Source organism: Aulonocara stuartgranti (genome assembly GCF_965226115.1).
Source record: "Aulonocara stuartgranti genome assembly, chromosome: 12".
In the NCBI taxonomy this organism is placed as follows: domain Eukaryota; kingdom Metazoa; phylum Chordata; class Actinopteri; order Cichliformes; family Cichlidae; genus Aulonocara; species Aulonocara stuartgranti.
Window position 1 is genome coordinate 30,498,304 of NC_138948.1, and position 23,466 is coordinate 30,521,769.

At 39.1% G+C, this 23,466-nt stretch overlaps 1 protein-coding gene across 1 annotated transcript in view; it reads right to left on the reverse strand.

Moving 5' to 3' along the window:
• Positions 1-17,202, reverse strand: part of nsmfb (NMDA receptor synaptonuclear signaling and neuronal migration factor b) — a 76,328-nt gene extending 59,126 nt beyond the window's left edge. Inside the window, exon 1 of the mRNA XM_082554939.1 lies at positions 16,512-17,202. Coding sequence (XP_082411065.1) covers positions 16,512-16,582 — 71 coding nt within the window. The 5' untranslated portion in view covers positions 16,583-17,202. The remainder of the gene's footprint in view (positions 1-16,511) is intronic.
• Between the last annotated feature and the right edge of the window lie 6,264 nt (positions 17,203-23,466).

A 23,466-nucleotide genomic window follows, 5' to 3' on the forward strand; every position in this document is an offset into this window, starting at 1 on the left:
CATATGTATATTAGGTCGTTACCTAGGAATTCTGGAGGGAGGGGAGTGGGGGTGAGTGATTGAGGGGGTGGGGGAGTGGAGTGTTTCAGTTTGCCATCTTAGGGAGAAATCAACACATGTCCTTTGTATGTCCTTTGTTGCTGAGATTTATTGATAAAAACAGTACAAAAAACCAACCATTTGTACACATATTTACAAATAATAATAAAAAGTGAGTGAGTACATTTCAACATTTTCAGCAATCACTCACAATCCTGGCACTGCCATGGTATCTGTAGTCTGCATTTACCACATGTGTATCTTTAGCAGTGAACACATCACACAGTGGCATGATTGTTCTTGCATTTGTGTTTGACCTGACACATGGCTTTTTTTCCAGGGCTAGGTGTGGAGGGTTGTGTCCAAAGCAACTGTTCTTTTCTTGCCTTCTTCCCAGCTACATGAGAGTGAGCCAACTCTCTTGCAAGCTCCACCAGGAAGTCCACCCGTCTTTCCTTTGTCCCGGTGCATGCTTGATACAGCACATGTGCATTCAGTGCTGCCATGTCAATCATGTTATAAAACACGGCAACTGGCCAGCGCCGTGTTCCTCTGCGGACAGTGTACTCCCGAACCATCTGGTCCATCACATCCACGCCACACTTTGTTTTGTTGTAAAGGGTGACAGTGTTTGGCTTCCTTTTGGTAGTGTTATCAGTCTGAACCACGCTGTGCATGCTGCTAAGAATATAGACGGTCTTCTTCCGTTTGGCTACAGATACACATGTGGTAAATGCAGACTACAGATACCATGGCAGTGCCAGGATTGTGAGTGATTGCTGAAAATGTTGAAATGTACTCACTCACTTTTTATTATTATTTGTAAATATGTGTACAAATGGTTGGTTTTTTGTACTGTTTTTATCAATAAATCTCAGCAACAAAGGACATACACCCATGTGTGTTGATTTCTCCCTAAGATGGCAAACTGAAACACTCCAAGTTGGTGACTTTTGGAGATTTATTTCCCTGGATGATTGAGAATGCATCAAGACGAACACAAAAGGAAGTTCACAGCTTTTAGCAGCTCCCCCCCCCCCCCCCCCCCCGACAAACAAAGAGGCAGTTGGCAGTTAGAAATTAGCAATCATTCACACACCCCTACTCCCCTCCAGAATTCTCAGGTAACAACCTAATTTACATATGAATGACTAGCCAATTTAGCTTCCACTTGGCTGAAGCTAAAGCCTAGCTAAAAGCCATTTGGCTGGAAGGCGGGTTTTAAAGGTAGAAAAGCCAACTGGCTGCTCTCGGGGGCTCTAAAAACCAGCAAGTAGACTCCATAGAGGTTCCAGGAGTAAGAAGTAAAAACCCCATTTATATTTGCTATATGGATTTTGCTATGAGCGATAATATTGGAACTATCCAAACTGAAAAAAACAATGGCATGCACTCTTGCAGAAACCACAAGTCTTTAGGTGTCTGTATCAACAACAACAAAAAAGGTTTTACTCATTGAAAAGAACTACTGCACCAAATGAAACAGCGAGGGATTTGATTGGTCACTCCTACCATGTTAAGGTTTACGCAAACATTCCCGCAAACATCAGATGACTTGGGGAATGCAAGTTTGTGGTGAAGTCTGGGATTTGCAATGCATTCTGGGATAAGTTGTTCCTTCACCATTAAAAAATAGAAGTCTGAACACAAATTTGTAAGTTTGCCAGTTTTTGATTTTCCTTTTTTTTTTTTTTTAACCAACTCAAGGCTTACAACACACATGAAAAGATTTTTGAAACATCACTGGACAATGAAAACTAGTGGTTTACAGACAATATCTTATACTATGGCTGCTAATATCCATATTAACAGTTACACATTTATTATTAAACTATAATAATCTTTTAATTAACATTTTTATGGAGAGTTTAACTGGTGTCAAAATTAATGTTTTTAGCTGAATTTAAGCCATATCTTTAGAATCTGTCTTTCTGTAGTCGGGTGTTAATAAGGAAGATTCAGACAAAGAAACACACTAATGTATTACATTAGCACACACCCCTCAGGCCAAAGTGATTACCAGAGAAGCTTTATCTTGGCAATAGATATTTTTTATAACTCCAGAGGTCTCTGAAACAACAGTTATAATAATGTGTCAGAGATTTCTAGCTTGTGAATTATACATCATAGTATTAATCCTCTCACTGTGGCTTGAAAAGAGCCAACAAGCTGTAAATGTGTTTATAAAACCAAAATATAAAGTTGGGATGAGGGTGGGAAGTGTAATGAAGAACAGAGGCATAATATGTAAAGAAAGACTATTAAAAAAGGAGTGGGGGTAGGGGACAGCCGGGAGACAGATGATCTGGAAAGGAGTTGATATTAGAATTTGGTCATATTCTAGGCCTCCTTCTTTGTGAAGGAATTGGAGGACTATGCATATGAAAAAAAGCAAAGCTTACAGATGCCTGGGGAAGTGTTTACATCAAATAGCAGGATGGTGAAATTCACAAACAAGACCATTAATAGTCAAGATAATAGAATAAAGCAAAGATATCTCCCAGCCTTCTTAGTACTGTTATCATTGCTTGTCCTTTTTTCTGCTCTATTCTTTGTGCCCTTTTTTAGTTTTATATCGCTTTTCCTACATCTCCTCTTCTCTTTCGTATTCTTCAGCTACGCGGTCCATTAAATAAATAAAAATGATGATGGTTGGCACACTTTGTTTTCACGTTGCTGTCCTGCTGGGACCTTGTTGAAAAGTCGTAACAGGGAAAAGAATTAGATTTCTGGCAGAATGCCTTAACTCCACAACAGCAAAGTTTTCATCCTCACAGAGGTAAAAATGATTAAATGAGTGTCTGATGCTGTTTTAGGCAGCAGGAGGCTTCACTGGGTTACCTGATGGTGCTCCAACATGTTCAGCAGATGAGAAGGTTATCACAGCCCCACTGATCAAAACTCTTCTTTGGCCTCTTTAACAGTTTTAGTTCAGAAAAGGTAATAATTCAGTTACTCTACCTCGGTGCATCTCATCACAACAGAACAGCAATAGTACACTGCTGTAATACAAGTGAAAAATAATTATGTCTTAGGAAATTTACAGTTCATTTAGTGATGTACTTGAAATGGATGAAAACAAAAGTTGCAAATGTCTTGATGCATGCTCAAGCATCATGGTCAGAAACTTTCCCAGTGGAAACGTTGCATCCAGATGAACTGAATCAACTGTTTGGGAAAAGTTGGAACTACTACATATCAATTTCTCAGCTAATATATAGGGATTGCATGTACTCTAGAAAGGATGCTACACCCATGGTGTGATGGAACAAGCAGTGAAGGAAAGTCAGGCACAAGTTAAAGTCCAAAAAAAGGTTTTTATTTAACCCCCCCAAAAAACTTGGTTAAATTATAAAGAAAAATCTAAATCTTGGGCCCATAAAAGAGGTCGAAGTACCAGAACTCTACTCACAAGCTGACAACAAAAAATACTACTAACTCAAACAAACTGAACTACCTAAATGAGACAAACGGGAAACTTAAATAGTGGCTGATCAGCCCACAAAAGCACAAAAAGGGGTAAAACACCCAAACACCTAACTGAAACTACCATAACGAATTCCTGCGGTATGACCCATTTTGCAGGTCTCCATATAGGCTTGCTCCGCCCCTTTCTACATCTTACCTCATCAACCAAGGGACTGGGAACAGCTGCCACTGAGGTAACTCCGAAAACAAGGAAAGATTAAATCATACATACATAACAGTGTAAACTAAAATGTCACATATACGGCATATGGCACATACTCTATAAAATGGGAGTGAATCTTACATGCATGCAAACCCTACTATAGCTCTAACTGGAGATGGGTAGGTAAAAAAAATAGACTGGTTCAGTTTTGATGTAAGAATTTTGACACAGGAAGCAATTAGCAGCAACATTGTAAAATGTCAGTGACATTCAGGAACTATGCAACACTTGCAGTGTGAAATGGGTAGTTTTCCCAAAGTGGTCAATTGAAATACCTACCAATAAGAACAAAAGATACAGTTGATTGACATATGACAGGGTGGTAAATAGATTGAAGGGTTGCCTAGGAAACTAGGCCCTAGAATGTCCTCACATCACCTACAAAGTAATATGAATGAGCGAATTTCTTCATGTATGAATGGGAGTTTAGTTTACTGACTTTATTTTTGTGAGGAAATTCATCTTTTTAAGTTTTATTGTTATTTATTCCATATTGTCCTCTATTAAACAGCAGTTCTTGCTCATAAGGGGTCATATGTTTGTTGAGTTTTTGTTTGTATGTATTGTAGGGTCTACCTTACAATATAAAGCACCTTGAGGCACTGTTGTTGTGATTTGGTACTGTATAATTAAAATTGATTTATGAATTTATTACGGAAATGAATTAAATGATTATTCAAATTGATAGCAGAGAAAAGAACAAAACAAAGTAGTGGTGCAGAGTGTGGGCACTACTCTAAATTTATACAATGCCAATTTGACCTGTGTTCACTGTTACTTCTCTGTGTCCGTGTTTGCCTCATGTCTGTGCAAAGCACACACTATGAAGGCTGGCTGGTAATGGCAGATGACTTCATTAGGAGACATTTGCTCTGCTGCACTCCAAAGGCCAGGAGTCAGGCAATTACCCTATCTCCCAGGAGATTTACAATAGGGCATGAAAAAAAAAAAAATTGTAAAGTGTAAAATCTAAAGAGACACAAGGCGGGATGCTACGGTTAACCAGAGCAGTCTCAGGTTCACACGGGGTGAAATTTTTTTCTGTTGCTCCAAGGACTTACTGGGCAGTTATTGGTTTTTCATTAAAGGGGCACCAGGTAAGAGGTTTATTGCCCTTAAGCACTAAATGACCATAATATATTTCTCTGGAGATTGGCCAGGTTATGAGTTTTGTGGCTTTCAAAACTCACTTTCCATCCCATTCTCCCCAGCCTCGTCACCAACTTGATTTTCAAGATGCTCCCAAAACCCCCAAACACAATTCACAAACATTCTAAAACAAACTATGGATAGTTTCACATTCTTGGTGCTGAAGTAAACTGAAGAACCCTGCATCATCTGCTCATAATCCATTTCTGTTTGACCTCTGCTCTGTTTAATTAAAGGTCAATTATAGCTCAGTAACCATTAACAGGAGAGTGTGGAGTGGGGTGGAGTATGGCCCTGATTCACTGATATTCCAATTCCTTCTACCCGATGAAGGTCAGCAAAGGTTACTGAAGACTTAATGACCATTTACAACACAGAGTGTGAGTAGCAATCATCCATGACCTATCCCAGAGTTTTTTTCCCCCTTGAAAACAGGCATGTTATTTTCTGCCACATATATGACACAGTCTGGCAGGACTGTAATTATCAGTCTTAAAAACTTGAATGAAACATACAAGTCTTAAGCATCCCCAAACAAAGAGTATTTAAATATCCCTGACTTTAATGTGCTATAATTGTCTAAATTTAATCTCAATATGAGAAAATTTTTTTTATTAATGTTCACTGCTCTGTTTTTAATTATTTCCTAGTTTGGATTCACTATCTAGTCTTGGCAACTGCTGAGTGATAAAGGAACGCAAACACTTAACATTTGGTTACAGCTGAACCCAGTGGCGTGTCTAGAAAATTTTTGTTGGGGGGGGGCAGGTAGGGGCACAGATTTGGAGAAGGGTGGCAGATGTAATTGGCAGATAATGTTAAAAACAATTCTACCAACCGTTAACCATAATTCAATAACCCTATAAACCTAATAACTGAATGCGCTTTTAACTCTTATTAGAATGAGATTTTAACCACTACGGTGCAAAGTTTTTAGATACTGCGTTGATAAAGTACAAGAGATATAATCAGTTAGTGTTTATTCAGCAGTCAAGGACATCAATATTTGCATAGTATTTTTACTGACATGCAGTGCACATATGTTTTGGGCAAAAACATTTTTGAATATTAAAATACGAACATTTTTAACATACAACTGGCAAATTAGCCAATGCCAATGCAAAACCAATGCCTATTAAAAAAAGAAGATAATCTTTTCACAAACTGGTGTTTGATTTTGAAACAGGAAAAAAGTGGGGAAACAAATGAAAAGACTAACATTTGACTAAAACCTGAAAGCAAGAAAATACTTTATATGCTGCCTTATGGTAAACTTTGGTAATATTGATGTAAAAAGAACAACACTGGCTGATGATGAAATACAGTCAGCTGGCATGGTGACACTGCCAGTATTAACCTGCAGGGCTGGACTGGGACAGAAAATCGGGCATTTTCACTACAGACCGGCCCACCAGGTATTAAAGCCATAAAGCCTTTGAATGAAAACAAATGCTGTTGTGACAGTGATGTACACTGTCTTATGGTATATGTATGATTTCTATACATTTTACGTCAGATAAAAACTTTGTTCGCAAGATTCAGATAATTATTTAATAAAAGCTAAATATTTGAAATGAGAATAAGAAAGAAAAGTATTTCTTTGTGCCCCACCTCTCCCTGTTAATGCCCTACCTGGCCCCCTGGCAACACTTTGCTAGATCCGCCCCTGCACAGCTATCAGCTGTCAGCTGCTTAGAAAAGGATCCTGGTGTTATTTGTCTCTCAGAAACAGTTCATAACTTCCCTTCAACTCATTTATGTCACCTAAAAGGTAGACCTGTTTCTCCATCACCTGTTCAGCTCTGATGATTCAGTAAGGACATCTCCGGGTTTCATCCTCATGTTTCCCTCTCACCACATATCCAAACCGATATCATGACCAGCAGGTTTACAGCTGTGGCTCCAGCAAACATCAGCTGATACTAGAAATTAATATTAAATAAATTCTAACAACAGCTGATCAAGCTTAAACGTGCTACTGTCGTTTAGCGCGACATCCGCTGGTTTCCTGTTTCTGGCGGAAAGTGGGCGATAAATAAACAAGAGAGAAAAGCCAATCAGCTGATCATTGATCAGTTTCATGATTGAAGTAGAAACAGAAGAGAGAGGGGGGGGGGGGGATAAGAGAAGAGGCAGCTGTGCAGCGTAAAGACAGAATAACTCCAGCTTTGTGTCTTTTTCCATTCTAGCTAAAGCAAACTGCGTCTCTTCTCAGCTCAATACAAAACACATAATATTTTCTCTGAATGAGGGACCATTCCATTTTTTAAGGAGCCGTTGGCAACTCTACTAACTAACCTTATGAATAATATAAAGTTCACTATCAGTAACATCATAGCAACCGAACAGCTGTATAGAAACTCTTACACGCTAGCACAACGAAAATAAACTCCACCTAAACTTGGTTTATATCTGACCCAGATAGAATGCAGGTCATAACTTCTTACCTGAAGTTCAGTTCACCTGATACTCGGACCGGCGGCTGCCTCGGGTCTCTCCTCCTCCTGCCTCCCCTTCCCTCATCCACCTGTTGCCTCTGTGGAAGCTCCGCCATAGCCACCACCAAACAACTGAGTTATTTTTACACATCGACCTGCATCTGGCCAATCCACCACCTCTCATTGTTCATGCCGTTACAAAAAAAAAAAAAAAAAAAGTCATCAGCCCATCCTGCAAATGTCCGATGGCTAGTCCAGCTATGTTAACTTGTTAATCTTTCGCCGAAAAAGACAGACAGGCTTCACCTGAGCAAAAACAGGACAAAGGTGAATGTATCTCCCACAAAAGCTCAATTGGGTTATACTGAGAGCAGAAAACTAGGTCAAACTTGGCCTTTCCTTAATGCAAAGGCTTACTGTTATGAGACCAACCGGGGGTCTCGTAAGACTTGAGCTCTAATTTCTATGTTTTATGAGCCCCTAGTTAGGTGACTGTCTGACAGGGACAGCTCTGTCATCTTCAAAATAAAAAGGCCCACTGCACTTAAACCAGAGGAAAGTGACTCAATATGCACATAACTTTACTCAGTGAGCATAACATTCATGGCCACAAGGCCTTCAATAACGTTAAGGTGTCCCTGGTTGGCCTAAATCTTCAACCTTTTTGTATCCAACTTTACTGCGTATCATTCTTTATCATTCTTCAACCAACATTTTCTGTCATTTCCTTGTGAAAGACACAATAAAATCAAAAAGTAATAATCATTAAATAAGTATCATGCTCTGAGGCTTGCTGCCACTGAAACCGAAGCTTAAAGAGGGTGACAAAAGGAAGATTACCAGGTAATTCTTCATTAAAAAAAATAAGACTGGAAAAAACCCCAGTGCGATAGCATCATAACATGTTCGAACCAAGAGGTAATCTGTGTGTGTCTGAGCAGTGTTTAGTTTACCAGGATTGAATGAAACACATACTGATACAGCGACCTGGTTTGTGAGTTTCACGAGGTTGATCGTAGGTAACATAAGAACAGCAGTAACACCAGGCATGCTCACAAAATTATGGGATGAGCTTGACCACTGTATAGACGTAGGCTGTGTGTCCAGAGGGCAACACCTTGAGCACTTGTGAACATTGGAAATTTTGTATGTAACTTTATATTCAGCCATGTATTTTAAATTTAGCATTTTATGAAAGTTGGACCTTATTTGACATTGAAGACGAGGTCTGAAGTCCAAATTAATGTGATATTTACAATACCCAGATATGATTCCCTATGTGTCTATATGTTGCCAATACAAACAATGGCAGTAGGAAACAGAGTTTTAAATAGCTCTATGCAGCGTTATTGTCACTTTGACATTCAGATCAATCTATTGACCTTGAAGGAGAGGTCAAATGTAACATGATATAGGGCTGCTCGATTATGGCAAAAATGATAATCACGATTATTTTCACTGAAATTGAGATCACGATTATTTGACGATATTTATTTAACCCTTTAAGACCTACTATAGAACCAAGTCCACCAGAGCTTATATTATTTTTTTACATGCTGTAGTGCCATTTGTGGGAGCATTTCAAGTTGCTATACATCAATACAACTGTTATAGCCCATATTTTAATAATATGTATGCATTAAGTGCATAGTAATTACATAAATTGCAAAAAAGTGCAATAAACTACAAAAAAATTGAAAATCGCGTTTGTTTTGTTTACATATATTTCTACTTGGAGAAATTTAAGAGGTTTATCCCTCAAAACTTTAAATACAATAAAGTTGCAAAAAATAGTTTCCCACCACAGGAAATTTATTTTGAGTGTCTTCATAGTTTTATTTTGGAGATACAGCAATTTTTATATACTGCAGGAAAAACAAAAAACAATCCTATGATGCAAATTTGCAAAGAAAACAGCATATGCATCATTTCACTGTGGGAAGTGTTACGACCAGCTGATAGGAACGGCGAAGCGTGTTTCTGGAATATTATGTTTTTGTTCCTGCAAGCGCTTTTTATGCAATTTTTGCAAAGCTATATGTGGAAGGAAACCGTGACCGAGGACAAGCTGATGGCATCAGATGTAAGTACAACTCCTCCGGTTTCATATGCAAAACAAATTATTGTGCTAGCTTACACGGTTCAGGTTCTACAGGGATTTAACAATAGTTACGCAAAACGGAGCGTGCTGCTCTGACCGGCTTTAAAGGGTTAACAATGACTTTTAAAAAATAATATAAAATAGTGTGCAACACCACTGAAGTTTTTTTTTTTTAAACTCTCTTTTCAACCAACGGCAGTCACTCTCCAAATAACTTCTGCTTAGCTTTCCGAGCTTCCCTCGGGTCCTCTTAATCAGCGGTCTCCAACCTTTTTTGCGCCACGGACCGGTTTATGCCCGACAATATTTTCACGGACCGGCCTTTAAGGTGTCGCGGATAAATGAGGGAGGGGCTAATAATCGGCTCAGTCATTTTTAATGATCGTTGAAAGCCCAGATCGTAATCGTGATTAAAATTCGATTAATTGAGCAGCCCTAACATGATATTTAAAATCTTTATACCTATGTCGACAATACACGCCACAGTCGTAAGAATAGTTATAGGCTTTTTGTCAATTTTCGACCAATAAATCTTCGAGTTGCAGTTTAAGACTGTGGTGGGTGTAAGCCAAATTTGAATGGATTATTAACATGAACCCCCCTCCACACACTACAATATTTTATCAAGATTTATTTAAAGCTTTTAAACCTATCATATTTACAGACAGAAAGAATAACCTCGTTGGTGGAGGTAACAAAACATTACCCAAGCCAGACGAGTAACACTAATCCTAAACAGGGTGCCTGGGACCTAGGCCCTGTGCTTCGTACGTCGCTTACTACATCCAAGATCAAATGAAACATCCAAGACCAAATCATCGCGCTAACTCTGAGCTCGCTATTCCGGTTCCCCGAACACACCTGTTGTTGACGATTAGTATAGCTGGATGAAGTAATGTGAGATCACTGGGTGGCCCAACAGGGGCTACGCATCGATAGTAGAAACATTGATCGGCAACCCTTTGATTGGTCGGCGAAAATGTCGAAGGAGCGCGCTCGGTATTTTTCGGCAGCAGAGCAAGAACTCTTGAGTGAGGGATTTCAGGAGTTTCAGAGTTTAATTAAAACGCAAGGGAACACTGCAAAGGCTGCAAAAGCAAGGAGAGAGGGCTGGCAGAAAGTTGCTGACAAATCAAACTCGTAAGTAATTTAATAATAACAATAATAATGGAGTGGATTTATATAGCGCTTTTCAAGGCACCCAAAGCGCTTTACAATGCCACTATTCATTCACTCTCACATTCACACACTGGTGGAGGCAGCTACGGTTGTAGCCACAGCTGCCCTGGGGCAGACTGACAGAAGCCAGGCTGCCATATTGCGCCATCGGCCCCTCTGGCCAACACCAGTAGGCGGTAGGGTAGATTTATCATATCACACCATATTATCCAATATTATATTACATTATATTATATTATAATATGTTATATTATATCCCCTTTCACATTAGAGCCACAACAGGACCCACTAGAACATGGGAACAAGTAAAAGTGAAATATAAGAATATTCTACAGAATGGTAATATTTATCTCGCAGATGCCAACAGACTTAATAAACTGATCCGTAAGGCCAGCAATGTTGTGGGGATGGAGCTGGACTCCCTCAAGGTGGTGTCGGAGAGGCGGATGCTGTCCAAGATAAAGACAATGTTGGATAACACCTCCCACCCACTCCATGACATGCTGGTCAGTCACAGGAGCACGTTCAGTGAGAGACTGAGATTACCGAAAAGCACCACTGAACGACACAGGAAATCATTCCTGCCTGTGGCCATCTCCCTGTACAACGCATCCACTTAACACACTGTTTGCTGCTACAACTACACATGTTTCTTTTCCAAATATTTATTTATAAGTGACTTATGTATGTATGTATGTATATATATGTATATATTGTACTATTCTTAGTTAGCGTATTGTCTGTCTTGTCTTAATGTTGGTTTAAAATGGAGCACTGTAACAAAAAATAATTTCCCCCAGGGATCAATAAAGTATTCTGATTCTGATTCTGATTATATTGCTTGTCGTCTCTTGGAAAGAGACCCTGGAATACTCTGTTTGTTTGTTCATAACAGCAACCAAGAAAAGGGCAGAGCAAAAAAAAAGACAGGTGGTGGTCCTGCACCCCCTCGTCAACAAGTTGGTTAAGTGAATAATACCCTCACGGGAAAATCGATATCTCTCTATGAGCACACTGTCGCGCTGAGCTAAAGGATCCTGTCTGTCCCGCAATATACGCTGAATTCTGAGGACTCTCCTTATCAATCTTGCACCTTCCGCAATGGGTTGCTCGCGTAAACGGACAGGATATGACTGCGACAGACTTCCCAAATCCACCTTCGCTTTTATAGCCGTGGTCTCTCATCTTGATTACACGAAGTAATTTACAATTACTACTCTGAAATATGAATTACATCTGTAATAATCACATACATGTAATAGAATGTTAATAGTACATTTCCCTTTTTTAGGGAATGACCTGTGTGTATCTGTGTGAAATCAATAAAAGGATCAAGTGCTGCATTATCTTTGGTTACAGTGATGTTATTTATTTATGGTGAAACAGTGGTGGAATATCGCTGTTGCTTTCGTATGAATGACGCGGGCATACCTGCGTGGCCGCGATCTAATCCTGTTTACATAAAGTAAACCTGCTCCCCAGCAGGTTTATGCTTACGGCTCTGTTGCTATGACAGCAAGTCCCGGATGGGCTTCGGGGAACCGAACGATCCAGGATCACGCGAAATCGTCAACAATCTAATCCAGCTAACTCACTTAGCGCGGTACGAAGCACAGGCCCCTAGTGTGCGTTATGATGACGAACAATTTCAAATGAAGCTTTTCAAACAAGACTTCCCAAAGCTGTGAACAGCTTTCAAAATATGTGGACTCTCCTGAAAAGGTGAGTCTGTGTTGCTACATTTACACATCCACTATAACCTGAAACACTCACCTCTCTGCATATGATTTCAAATCTAAAGATGAGCTGTGTAATACACCCAAACACACCACACCAATATTAAGTATTCTAAACAGACTCTATTAACACTGTTGGTTTAAAAACTCTGTTATATTTGACCTTGGAAGTTTCATATATAGTTTTCCTCCAGTGACAGGTTTATGCTTTACAGAGGTGCCCAGATGTTTTATAGCTAACGTCCACACTGGACCGTGGCTAGAGCGAATTTGTGCAGCAATAAGTACAGGGTGGCTGCTGGTCACAGAGTCTTGTGGGAAAGAGCCCATGAAATCACATTTTCACCAAAGTGGAAACTATTAAGGCCTGAAAAGTGTTGTGCTGTGCAATTCCTTTCAGTAGTGACTCAGACATTCTTGAAATATTAAAGACAACATTAGCTTTAAAGCCCTTGTAATCTTTCCTATCAAGTGGCTGATCAAAGCAGACGGGTCGGTTTTGGCGTACTCCTCCACAAAGATTTGTCATAAACAGGGCAGGGAGACAGTTTGGCCTATTACTAAAGTGCTTCAGGCATAGGGTGCATAAAGGACAACTAATTTTCCTCTAACTTTGCTTAAAAAGTGGTCATTAAAACACACAATTAAATGCACAGTAAAAGACAGCAAGCCTAAAGCCTAGAAGACTTTCATTGACTTTTTTAACCTTTCTTTTTCTGCACATCTGTTGAGCATATTAAAAAAGAGCCAGTGCCGAGACACCACCATTACAATGCAAGAGATAACTAAAATGCATAAGAGGCTGTCCACTCGGAATCAGCCAATTTTCAAATGCATGTCTGTTTTCTCTTTCCTGCATTTCTATGCAAGGAAACTCTTCTTCCCTATTTCTTAATGAGCCCAGTTCTGCCAGGAAGCGGCCACACATGCAGCCAAAACAAGTATGATGTATTCTGGAACATGGCTGCATGTACTGGAAATAATTAGTTCCATGGTTTAATTTCTGGTTAATGACAACATTCAGTGCTGTCATGAATACTGACAACAGGAGGACTGATCCTCATAAACCATAAAACAACGTCCCGCTGAGATCCTCCAAACTGAATATCATCAGGAATATCCCCAAAAATCCGGCAAGGTGTTGTCAGTAAACAGCACACATGCGCTCGTCAACCTGTTTGGCGGTTCTGATTCATTCCAACCAAGAGTGAGCAAACGACAGGACAGGAAAACAAACAAAATGATAAGCCCAGATTTCTCAGGACAGGGAGCTTGCTGACTTCAGATCAGCTGACTTCTGTTGAATCTTCTTCTTTGAAGTGATTCAACGTTAATGACATCACACTTTGATCTGAATGAATGTATATGAATGTAAATGATTGAAAATGTTAGTGTATAATTTATGCTTTAAAACAATTAACAAGTGAGATTAATTTAGTCGATGTGGATTTTCTTTTAACCTTAAGGCCCCACACTTTGAACATGAATCATGGATCTTTGTTCACAGTTTACCTAATTTCAGAATTAGATTTCATCCCTCTTCATTGGATGAAAAGCAGCTCATAAACCACCAAGCTTTTAGCCATCCACTCTATTCTAGTTCCATTTGGTGATTAATAAGAATCACTGTGAAAACAGGCGATGTGAATGTCAGTTTCAGATGACAAAGTTAAAAACTGTTCTATTAATTTATTCTTACCGGGTCCGATCAGTGCGTTCCTACTCAACCTTGCCTGTATTACTCAGAACAGTGAAATAGGAGACAGAGTGACATTACACAGAGACAGATGTTTTAAGGTCAGAGAGAAGAAGAGGGGCCTATTAGACATTCTTCTAGAACAATCCCCTTGCTTTTGCTATTCACAGTCACAGAAAGACAAAGATAAGGAAGTAGAAAAGGTGAAATGGCTTTGCCCTGCTCATTCACTGCACAACAGATAAACTCAGATCATCTGGCAGACTGGAGACATTACTAATCCGGCTCAGTTGGGATTCAGGGGGAAGTGCTATTGTTCTCAGAGTGCCATTAAACTCCCCATCAACTGGAGTGCTGCTCACAACCACTGACAGAGAGGAGGTATATCGTATACTGTTCAAGCCTTGGCTGTGGTCTGCATACACGGTCTTGAGCTACCGGCTGCGATCAGCATGATTTATGAAGAGTTAAAGCGTGAGGTGTGAAAAAGTGAGTGAGGCAGCAAGGAAGGAAGGAGGAAGGAGATAAACATACAAATAGAAAAAAGGAAGACGAGGACAAACAGAATTGGACAATGTGTGCAAAAGTGAGCATGGAGGTGACTTTAGAAGTGGATGGAAAGAAAACAGTTTGCCTTTGCTTCAGTTCAACCATGCGATCACTTAAAGAAGAAAAGCACATACACACATAGGTCACTGAGAGACGAAGTGCTTGATTCGACCGTGGTGTCTGAAATTAATCAGTGGGTGACACCAACAAAATCTCCTACCATAAGGCCTGGTCATCCTGTGTCCTTCGGACTGAGAACGCACTGATCTGACACCCATGACGTGACCTTAATGTTATGACTCAAAGCTAAAAGTCATTAGAATTACTCACAAGCTGAGTGAAATGAACCAAGCGGGTCCTTAAGAAAAAAAGTGCTCACTCCATCTACCACAACATAAGCAAAATCCTGAAGTAATACTTACACGTACATTTCAATAGTATTCTCATTTGTACAAAAATTATACATGAAAAAATGACAAAAGGTGAATTTGTTTCACCCTAAAGAGGGTCAAACTGTAACTCTAACATGGTGCTCTAAGTCACAGGTGCTAATCCTCCCAATAACCCTACAGTCTATATAATGAGTAGATTTTGATGTGTATTGATTATAATAATTATTTTATTTTATTTTTATTTTTTTGTTATCTGTTTGCCAAGACTTTGAAATAATATAATAAAACCACAAATGACATATTCCAATCACAGGGTTACAGTTATGGTTAGGGAGTTTTGCTGACGATGACTTAGATCTCAGAGGGCCTGGCCAATCTAAACCCAAATGCTTGGTATATGCACCTAAGCCTACCCACCTTTGATCTGAGGTCAGCATTTTTTAATAGACCCATTTGGGGTTTGATTTCTGTGCTTTTTCTTGTGTGCAACACACAGTTTAGGGGCCCCTGAGTAACTTGCTGCAACTGTTGACCCTTAAACCATTTTAAGTTGGTGAACTGAAATGTGGTGAGTCACAGAGAGATTTCCACTTTCCAAACCTCCATTAATAGGTCCCCAGTAAGCTAGTAGATGTTAAGGGGACAAATAAAGCTTTTCACATGTCACAGCTATACTGTGTGTGTGTATCGTATAATGCCAGTGTGTTAATGACCTGTGTTAGAGTCAGAATTAGAGGATATATCAGAGTACACCCTGGACAGGTCATCAATCTGTCAACGGGCTTCAGGACAATTAAAATAACACAAATGTCCTTAAATTAAAGTTTGGCTTACATCAGACAGCAAACGTAAAAGCATAAAAATAAACATATATAATAATAATGATAAAAAAACCCTGAAAAAAACAACAACCCTGATTTGATTCTTTGGATTCACTACTTCTGCTAATCATAAGGTTGCACGCATGAATCAAAAAGCAAAGAACCTTATGCAAGGCAGTAGAAATACAAGTACACTAACCAATACAAACAAGAAGAGATTGATTCATTCTGTCACACTTACTTAAAAGAGACATAAAAAGTAAATATATATATATATATATATATATATATATATATATATATATATATATATATATATATATATCATTAATAACAATAATAATAATAATAATAATAATAATAATAATAATAATAATAATAATAAGAAGAAGAAGAAGAAGAAGAAGAAGAAGAAGAAGAAAAGCAAAATTAAAGCAGCTAAATTAAAAGCTCTAAAACAGCCCTGAGAGAGTGGAGGAGCTGTTTTTACACCATGAAATATATCCTAATTTATGTGTATCCATTAATATATTATAAATATATAAAATTACAGTAATTATTCTCATGTGAACGTTATCCCTTTAAACTAGTTTAGGGAAATGTGCAGTCATCTGCAAACTATCACTTCTACGGCTGCCAGAGTCTTCTCCTCTGTGCTCCGTCGGCTTCAGAGCGCTCAGACCTCCGCTTCACATCCCCTGCTCCCCCGGGCGCACTCACCTAACTTTTGCGGCCACGGAAGAAATCGCATCACTCCTCAGATTCTTCCTTTTGGACACCGCAGTTCCCATGCTGAAGTGGAAACAACCCAGGGGAGAAAACGCAGACCATTCCACAGATTGGTCGGCGAAGGATGCAGACAGGAGAGGAAAAAACCGCGAGGAAACGGCAAAATGAGAAGCATCAGTGCGCACGGCCCACGAGCTCAATCATCTCATGTTCATCTCGGTGTTTAGAAAGAGAAAGCTGAGTGTTCCAGAGGAGCCGCGGACTCTGCGTAAAGCGCAGGAGCGCAACTGGAAGATGCGGGGAATATGGACCACCGCGCTATGCTCTGCTCTCCTCATCCAACTAACGTGTCCACAAAGGAAGCCAGACCATAAAAGGAAGAGCAGCCCTCGTGGCTGCCGCACAGCGCGGACAGGTGCGGGGTGGGCAGCAGCGAGAGGAGGAGAACACGCTGCTTCATTACACGGGTGTATGTGAGATGAAAAGAGGTGTGGACACTTGAGCCCACAAGTAATCACGCCGCTTATTATCTGCAAACGACGCGTGTGGCATTCAGAGACTGTGGGGACAGACGGGCGCAAACAGTAATATCACATTTTAAACCTGCTGAGATACTTCTTGTGTTTTACTTTGTTTCCAACATCGTGAGTGGGGCTTTTTAAAATTCTCTTTCTGAGGTGACATATCAGTGAGATGTGGCAAAGCTTTTACATAAAACGACTCAAATTTGGTAACATTTGGGTTGGTGTGACAGCATACTGCGCAGTTATAATGTTTTATATGTGTGCTGTACTTTGATCCCATTTCCCATACACGTTTCTGCTATTAGGAATTATTGTTCACTCTGATAGTTCTCTTAACAAGCAAAAGCATCTGAGAATGGAGACTGCATTAGTACATAATGTGGGATGTGGCCCAGTCTGAACTCTAGCAGTTCCAAGTGTCTGTGGTTTAGTGGGTCACATGTTAGTACTGATCCTCAAAAGAGGGTTAGCAATCTGTCACTCCCAAAACTCTGCTTTTATTTGGTGTTTGTTTAGAGGTCTGCAAACATCAAGTGAGTGTGAGTCACTCAACTAGAACATACAGAATGTACAAGAAACTTTGCTAATGCAAGGATGGTAATGTCCTATTTTTCATTAGCAAAGCCTTTAACCTCCTAAGACCCGAACTCTTCCACGGCATGCATTTTAAATTTATCTTTGATATTTGGGCATATTGGGACCCAGTGAATGTAAAAACAAAGAATAACCAGATTTTTTTTTTTTACCTGATTTCTGTTTCTAAGAAAAATGAGGGCCACATATGAGGATATTCATTTGAAATTTTGATAGAACAGTAGCAGTATAATGTCCTCGTAAGTGGATATCAGACCCCTGTTGAGCACAATTGAGTATTTTGGTCTAAATAACCCAAAATGTGATGTCCACATATGTGGCTGCCAGGTCCTAGGAGGTTAAGTCAAGTCACTTCAATTATCAGCTAGTTCAGTTGGAAAAAAAATGTACTTCTTGTCACAGGTTTGAATGCTCTTGCAGCAGATAAAGATGGCACAAATCTGTTACTCTTCTCACAAATAATAATGTTTAATTTTGCTCTGAGTCCTGTGACATGTTCAGGATGTACCCCAAATTTCAGGTGGGATAGACTTCAGCTCCTCAGTGACCCTGAATTGGAATAGCAGTTGAGAAAATGTTCCAGCTGATGAAAGGATAGTACCGTTATCTAGGTCCTTATGTATTTGGACAATGACACAATTTTTGCAATTTAGCTTTCATGCACTATTTTAAGTCCATGATTTAAGTGCAGATGTTCAATTTTAATTAAAGTGGCTTTACAGCCATTTTCCTGCAATTTCAGAGGTACAAAAACAATTGGACAAACTAACATAATTTAAAACATAAGCATTGTTTTTAATCCTTGGATGAAGATTGTTTGCTGGCAGTGGCTGCAAACCCATGTAACATCAGCATGTGCTACATTTCTTACTTTCGCATTATCTGTTAGGTCGTTATTGCAGCAGCAGTTACTTGCTGCTTGTTTGTGGTGCTTACTGAAGGAAAAACTGAAGGCAGAAATTGAAAAGCACAATCTGTTGGGTGGAGATAATGTGACTGAATTGGCCATTGAAGGATATCCCATCTCTTTGCCTTCACAAACCCATTGGTTGCTTTTGTAGTGTACTTTGGCTCATTATTTCTTTAACTGTGAATTTCTGTCCACATAGTTTTGGAGCATTTGGCTGAATCTAAGCAGAGTATAGCCCTGTGCACTTCAGTTCACCCTGACATATCTATTAACAGTCACACACTTGTGACCGCATTCGACATACCAATGCAATAACATTACCTCCACCATGTTTGTTTCAGATGCATGTTTTTCTCTTCCCATCATTCTGTTTTTTGTTTCTTTGTTGTTGTTTTTCTGTTTGTTGATCTGAATTGATCTTTGGTGTAAAAAAAAAATCAATAGTACAAAGAATCATAGTAACCGAAATTTAGGCCTAATGAAGAAAAGGTTATGGGATCACCAAGTCATTGGAATTTAAATTATAATGGTTGATGAAACTTTCCTGCTAATTAATCAGAGATAGAGATGATCAGAGTGATTAGTCATTAGAGCCACAAATGTATCAATTCAATTATTGTAATCTGATAAACAGTTGCCTTTTGCCCCTTGTTTTCTTTTTATCTGCTTTCTTGCTTGTTCCTTGTAAATGAACATATGCAAATACACAAAAGCATGAAGCAAAAATGCAATGTGCATTGCTATAAAATTCAATATGAAATGAGGTTTCTCTGCGACTCGAAAATACATAGAAAGTTCTCTCAATATATCTCCTCTGGCCTTTGCTGGCAGCACTGAGTGCCCTACTTTTGAGGAACAGGCCAGTCTACATGCAATCAAGAAATATGAATGTTTTAAATTAACATGGTTTGTGTTAAATCTGCACTCTGTAATAAGGGCTATCCACAACAGTGCTTTATTGTGGCATTTTGTATTATAAAATGACTCAACTAATTTTACCTTCCTGTCATTCACATGATGGCTAAGCTACTTTGGGACATTGCAATAGCTGAAGATTTAACCAACTGGATGGTACCTCCAAGCAAATAATCAAAAGCTGCTGATGGTGATTAGATTAGGTTAACAGTAGACAACAGCAGAACAGAAAAACAGAAGAAAATCAATTTCCACTACCACTATTGTATCTATTGACCTGGGAGTCTTGCAGAATATGTTTTGCTTACCGGGAAAACAAAATCAATACAATGTCAATATTCAACCATTGTGGAAGAAGCCAATTCATCTCCCTATTGTGTTTATGAAAGCATGTAAGATATGTAACATAATGCTCATGACCTTTCAGATTTCTGTCCACTTGGAGTGTGGATGCTCTGGGGCTCAAGGCTAACACTTGGGATTATCACCCTGAGTGCTTGGGCAGGGATTTGTAAGCCCCTGATTCTAATATAAGGAAAAAAAAATCAGAATGTCACTGCTAATGAAATGTGTGGGCACAACAGACTAGTGTTTTGTTTTTATTTTTTCCCTGCATGGACATTTCTTAATTCAACACACAGAGCTGGGTAATTGGAACTTCAATATAGCACTGGCAACATTATTTTTTGATGCATCCAAAAAATTAACACAACATGATCTTTATGCTAAATGGCCTAGAGGGGTAGTAGTGAGTGTTATCTTAAAGCATGAAACCTGCATGGGTTTTCACTGAGGATTATTGTGTCACTGTTAATGATGACTTCTTTTTTTTTTGAGTTAAAAGTAGTTTTAGTTAGAATGATTATTTTCTTTGTTTCCCCAGTGGTGCTTTGTCCAGGGCGTTCCCTTCCTTTTGCATCACTTGGGGTATGTTGAACCTATATTCTTTCCAATGGCCAACAGGGGGCAAATCCTCTGGTTTAATAGGAACCACTATTGTATAAAACAATCCATTCGTTAAGCGGTGACGTATGAACCCTGCTTCCGGGTCCAAACTACTATTTATTTATTAAAGCTGTTGTGTTTTTAACATGTTTTATTGTTTTGTATCTTGTTCTATTTCATCTGAACAAGCTCCTGAAAACAGTTACTGATCACTGTCGGCCTCTCTGTGTTTTTATTATCACTATTCATTTTAAAGCTCGATTTTTAAAACCTTATGCTATTACTACAGCCCAGCCCATGCAGCAGAATATTAATGACTAACTTTGTATTGTGGATGGATTATCTCAGTTGTTCCCCTCAGTTGTTGAAAAGTAACTATTGCGTTACTTTAAAAAAAAATTTAACCCTCTGGAGTCCAGGGTATAATTGGCCATTTTTACCTACTTTTTGATTTGACCTCTACATTTCACCTTTAAAAACTATTTACTGTGCCTTGTTTGGTATCATTCTTTTTAGCACAACCTCACGTGTCTGAATTTACAGTTATGTTTTCATTTTGACATACTGTATTAACACAATTGATCTAAAATCAGACAAAACACATAAAGTCAGAGTAGAAAAAGTTATATATTTTTTTGTAACAACCACAGACATGTTTATTGAATCATATTTCATACATTAAATGCAAACATAAATTGTCAATTTTTTAATCATATGCACAACTTGCATTAAACACAACACAAGACTTCTGGAAAAATGTCTTTTGGACCACCTCGGTTATGCAGAAGTTTGTAAAATAGTGATGAAAACAATAATCTATGTTTTCATGTTCATGAAAGTCACTGTCATGAACATGAAGTCATGATTAAATGAAGTTGATTTAAATGAAGTCATCGTAGGCATCGTAACAGATACGTTTCCTCTTGCTAACCACCTTGGCCAATATGTGTGATACAGAAAACATGGATGAAAAAGTTGTTAAAAACTCCTTTAGTACATAAGCAAGGAAAATGTTGATGTTAATGGAGAGGGGAAAGCAGCTATACCCATGTCTGGCCTAAAAAAAAGGGAAGTTGACTAGGTACAGGCTCTCAACACTATCAGATTGCACACAATTAATTTTAATAGATATGTTGTCCTCACAGGACATATAATGAATTTAGTAAATACTTTATATTCAAGTAAATTTATATTCAAGTAAATGAGCTCAACCTTAAACATACAGTCAGGGAAAAAAATGATTTGAACTGAAGCTGACTTTATAAGTTCCCCCACTAACAAAGAAATGATCAGTCTATAATTTTAGTGGTAGGTTTATCCGAACAGTGAGAGACAGAACAACAACCAAAAAATACAGAAAAATGCATTTCAAAAAAGTTATAAATTAATTCGCATTTTCATGAATGAAATAAGTATTTGATCCCCAGCAAGACTTCTGGCTCCCAGGTGTATTTTATACAGGTGTCAAGCTGACATTGGGAGCCTTCTCAATTCGTTACCTGTATAAAAGCTGTCCATCATTCATCATTCCAGATTCCAAACTCTGCACTATAGCTATGACTAAAGAGCTTTCCAAGGATGACAGGGACAAGATTGTGGACCTAGGCAAGGCTGGAATGGGTTGTAAGACCATTACCAAGCAGCTGGGTGATAAGGTGACAACAGTAGGTGCGATTATTCGCAAATGGAAAAACCATAAAATAACTGCCAAACTCCACCCAAGATCTCACCTCGTGGAGTTTCAATCATAACGAAAATGGTGTAGAACCAGCCCAGAACTACTTGGGAGGAACGTGTCAGTGACCTCAAACCAGCTGGGACCATAGTTACCAAGAAAACAGTTGGTAACACACTATGGCGTGAAGGACTGAAATCCTTCATTGCCTGTGATGTCCCCTCCTCAAGAAAGCGCATACACAGGCCTGTTTGAAGTTTGCCACTGAACATCTCAATGATGCTGCCTATAACTCCAAGAACACCATTCCCACCGTCAACCATGGGGAAGGAAACATTATGCTTTGGTGGTGTTTTTCTGCCAAGGGGACAGGACAACTGCACTGCATCAAAGAGAGGATGGATGGGGCCATGTACCGTCAGATCTTGGGTGAGAACCTCCTTCCCTCAGATAGTGCACTCTAGCAATTATCCAAAACACACGGCCAAGGCAACAAATGATTGGCTCAAGAAGGAGCATGTTAAGGTCTTGGAGTGGCCTAGTCAGTCTCCAGACCTTAGAAAATCTGTGGAGGGAGCTGAAGGTTCGAACATCAGCCATGACACATTAGGGATTGGAGAGGATCTGCAAAGACAGATGGAACAAAATCTCCCCTGAGATATGTGCAAAACTTGTGGCCAACTACAAGACATGTGCAAGACCAAGTAGGTTTTGCAAAGGTATCAAGTATTTATTTCATTCATGAAGTGGAAATGAATTTTAACTTTTTTGAAATGCATTTTTCTGAATTTTTTTGGTTAATGTTCTGTCTCTCACTGTTCAAATAAACCTACCACTGAAATTATTGACTGATCATTTATTTGTTATTGTCTCTGCTTGCCTTTTTTGTTAAAATCATAGCACGCCACTGCCAACACTGACAATTGTAAAAAGACTTGGTGGGTTACCAGACGATACAGCAGCAGAAGGAGTGGCAGAAAGTAAGTCTTGAAGGGATGATGAGCTAGAACTATGAAGGCCCTGTTATACAGTGTCCACTGCATCGTACAACAAAATGGACATCAAATTGACAATATACATGCTGTCGCAAGCTGCTGTGTCTGCTGGTCATGCACCTTTTGATTTTTGTAACCTGGTGCATTGTGCTGCTGCCACCACAGCCAGATGATGTATCAGTATAATGATATATCAGTCCAGAAGCTCAGAGATTCAAAGATTGTACAGGGGGAGATGTTACAACAGTTTGAATACATCAGACTTGAACAAAGTGTAATTAAAAACCTCTTTGCTTTTAGTTTTAATTCTTCTCCTCCAATACCTGCGCTGATGTGGAGGTTTTGTCTGTGTGACGACCGTTCAGTGGAATACTGCAGTGGGAGCCGG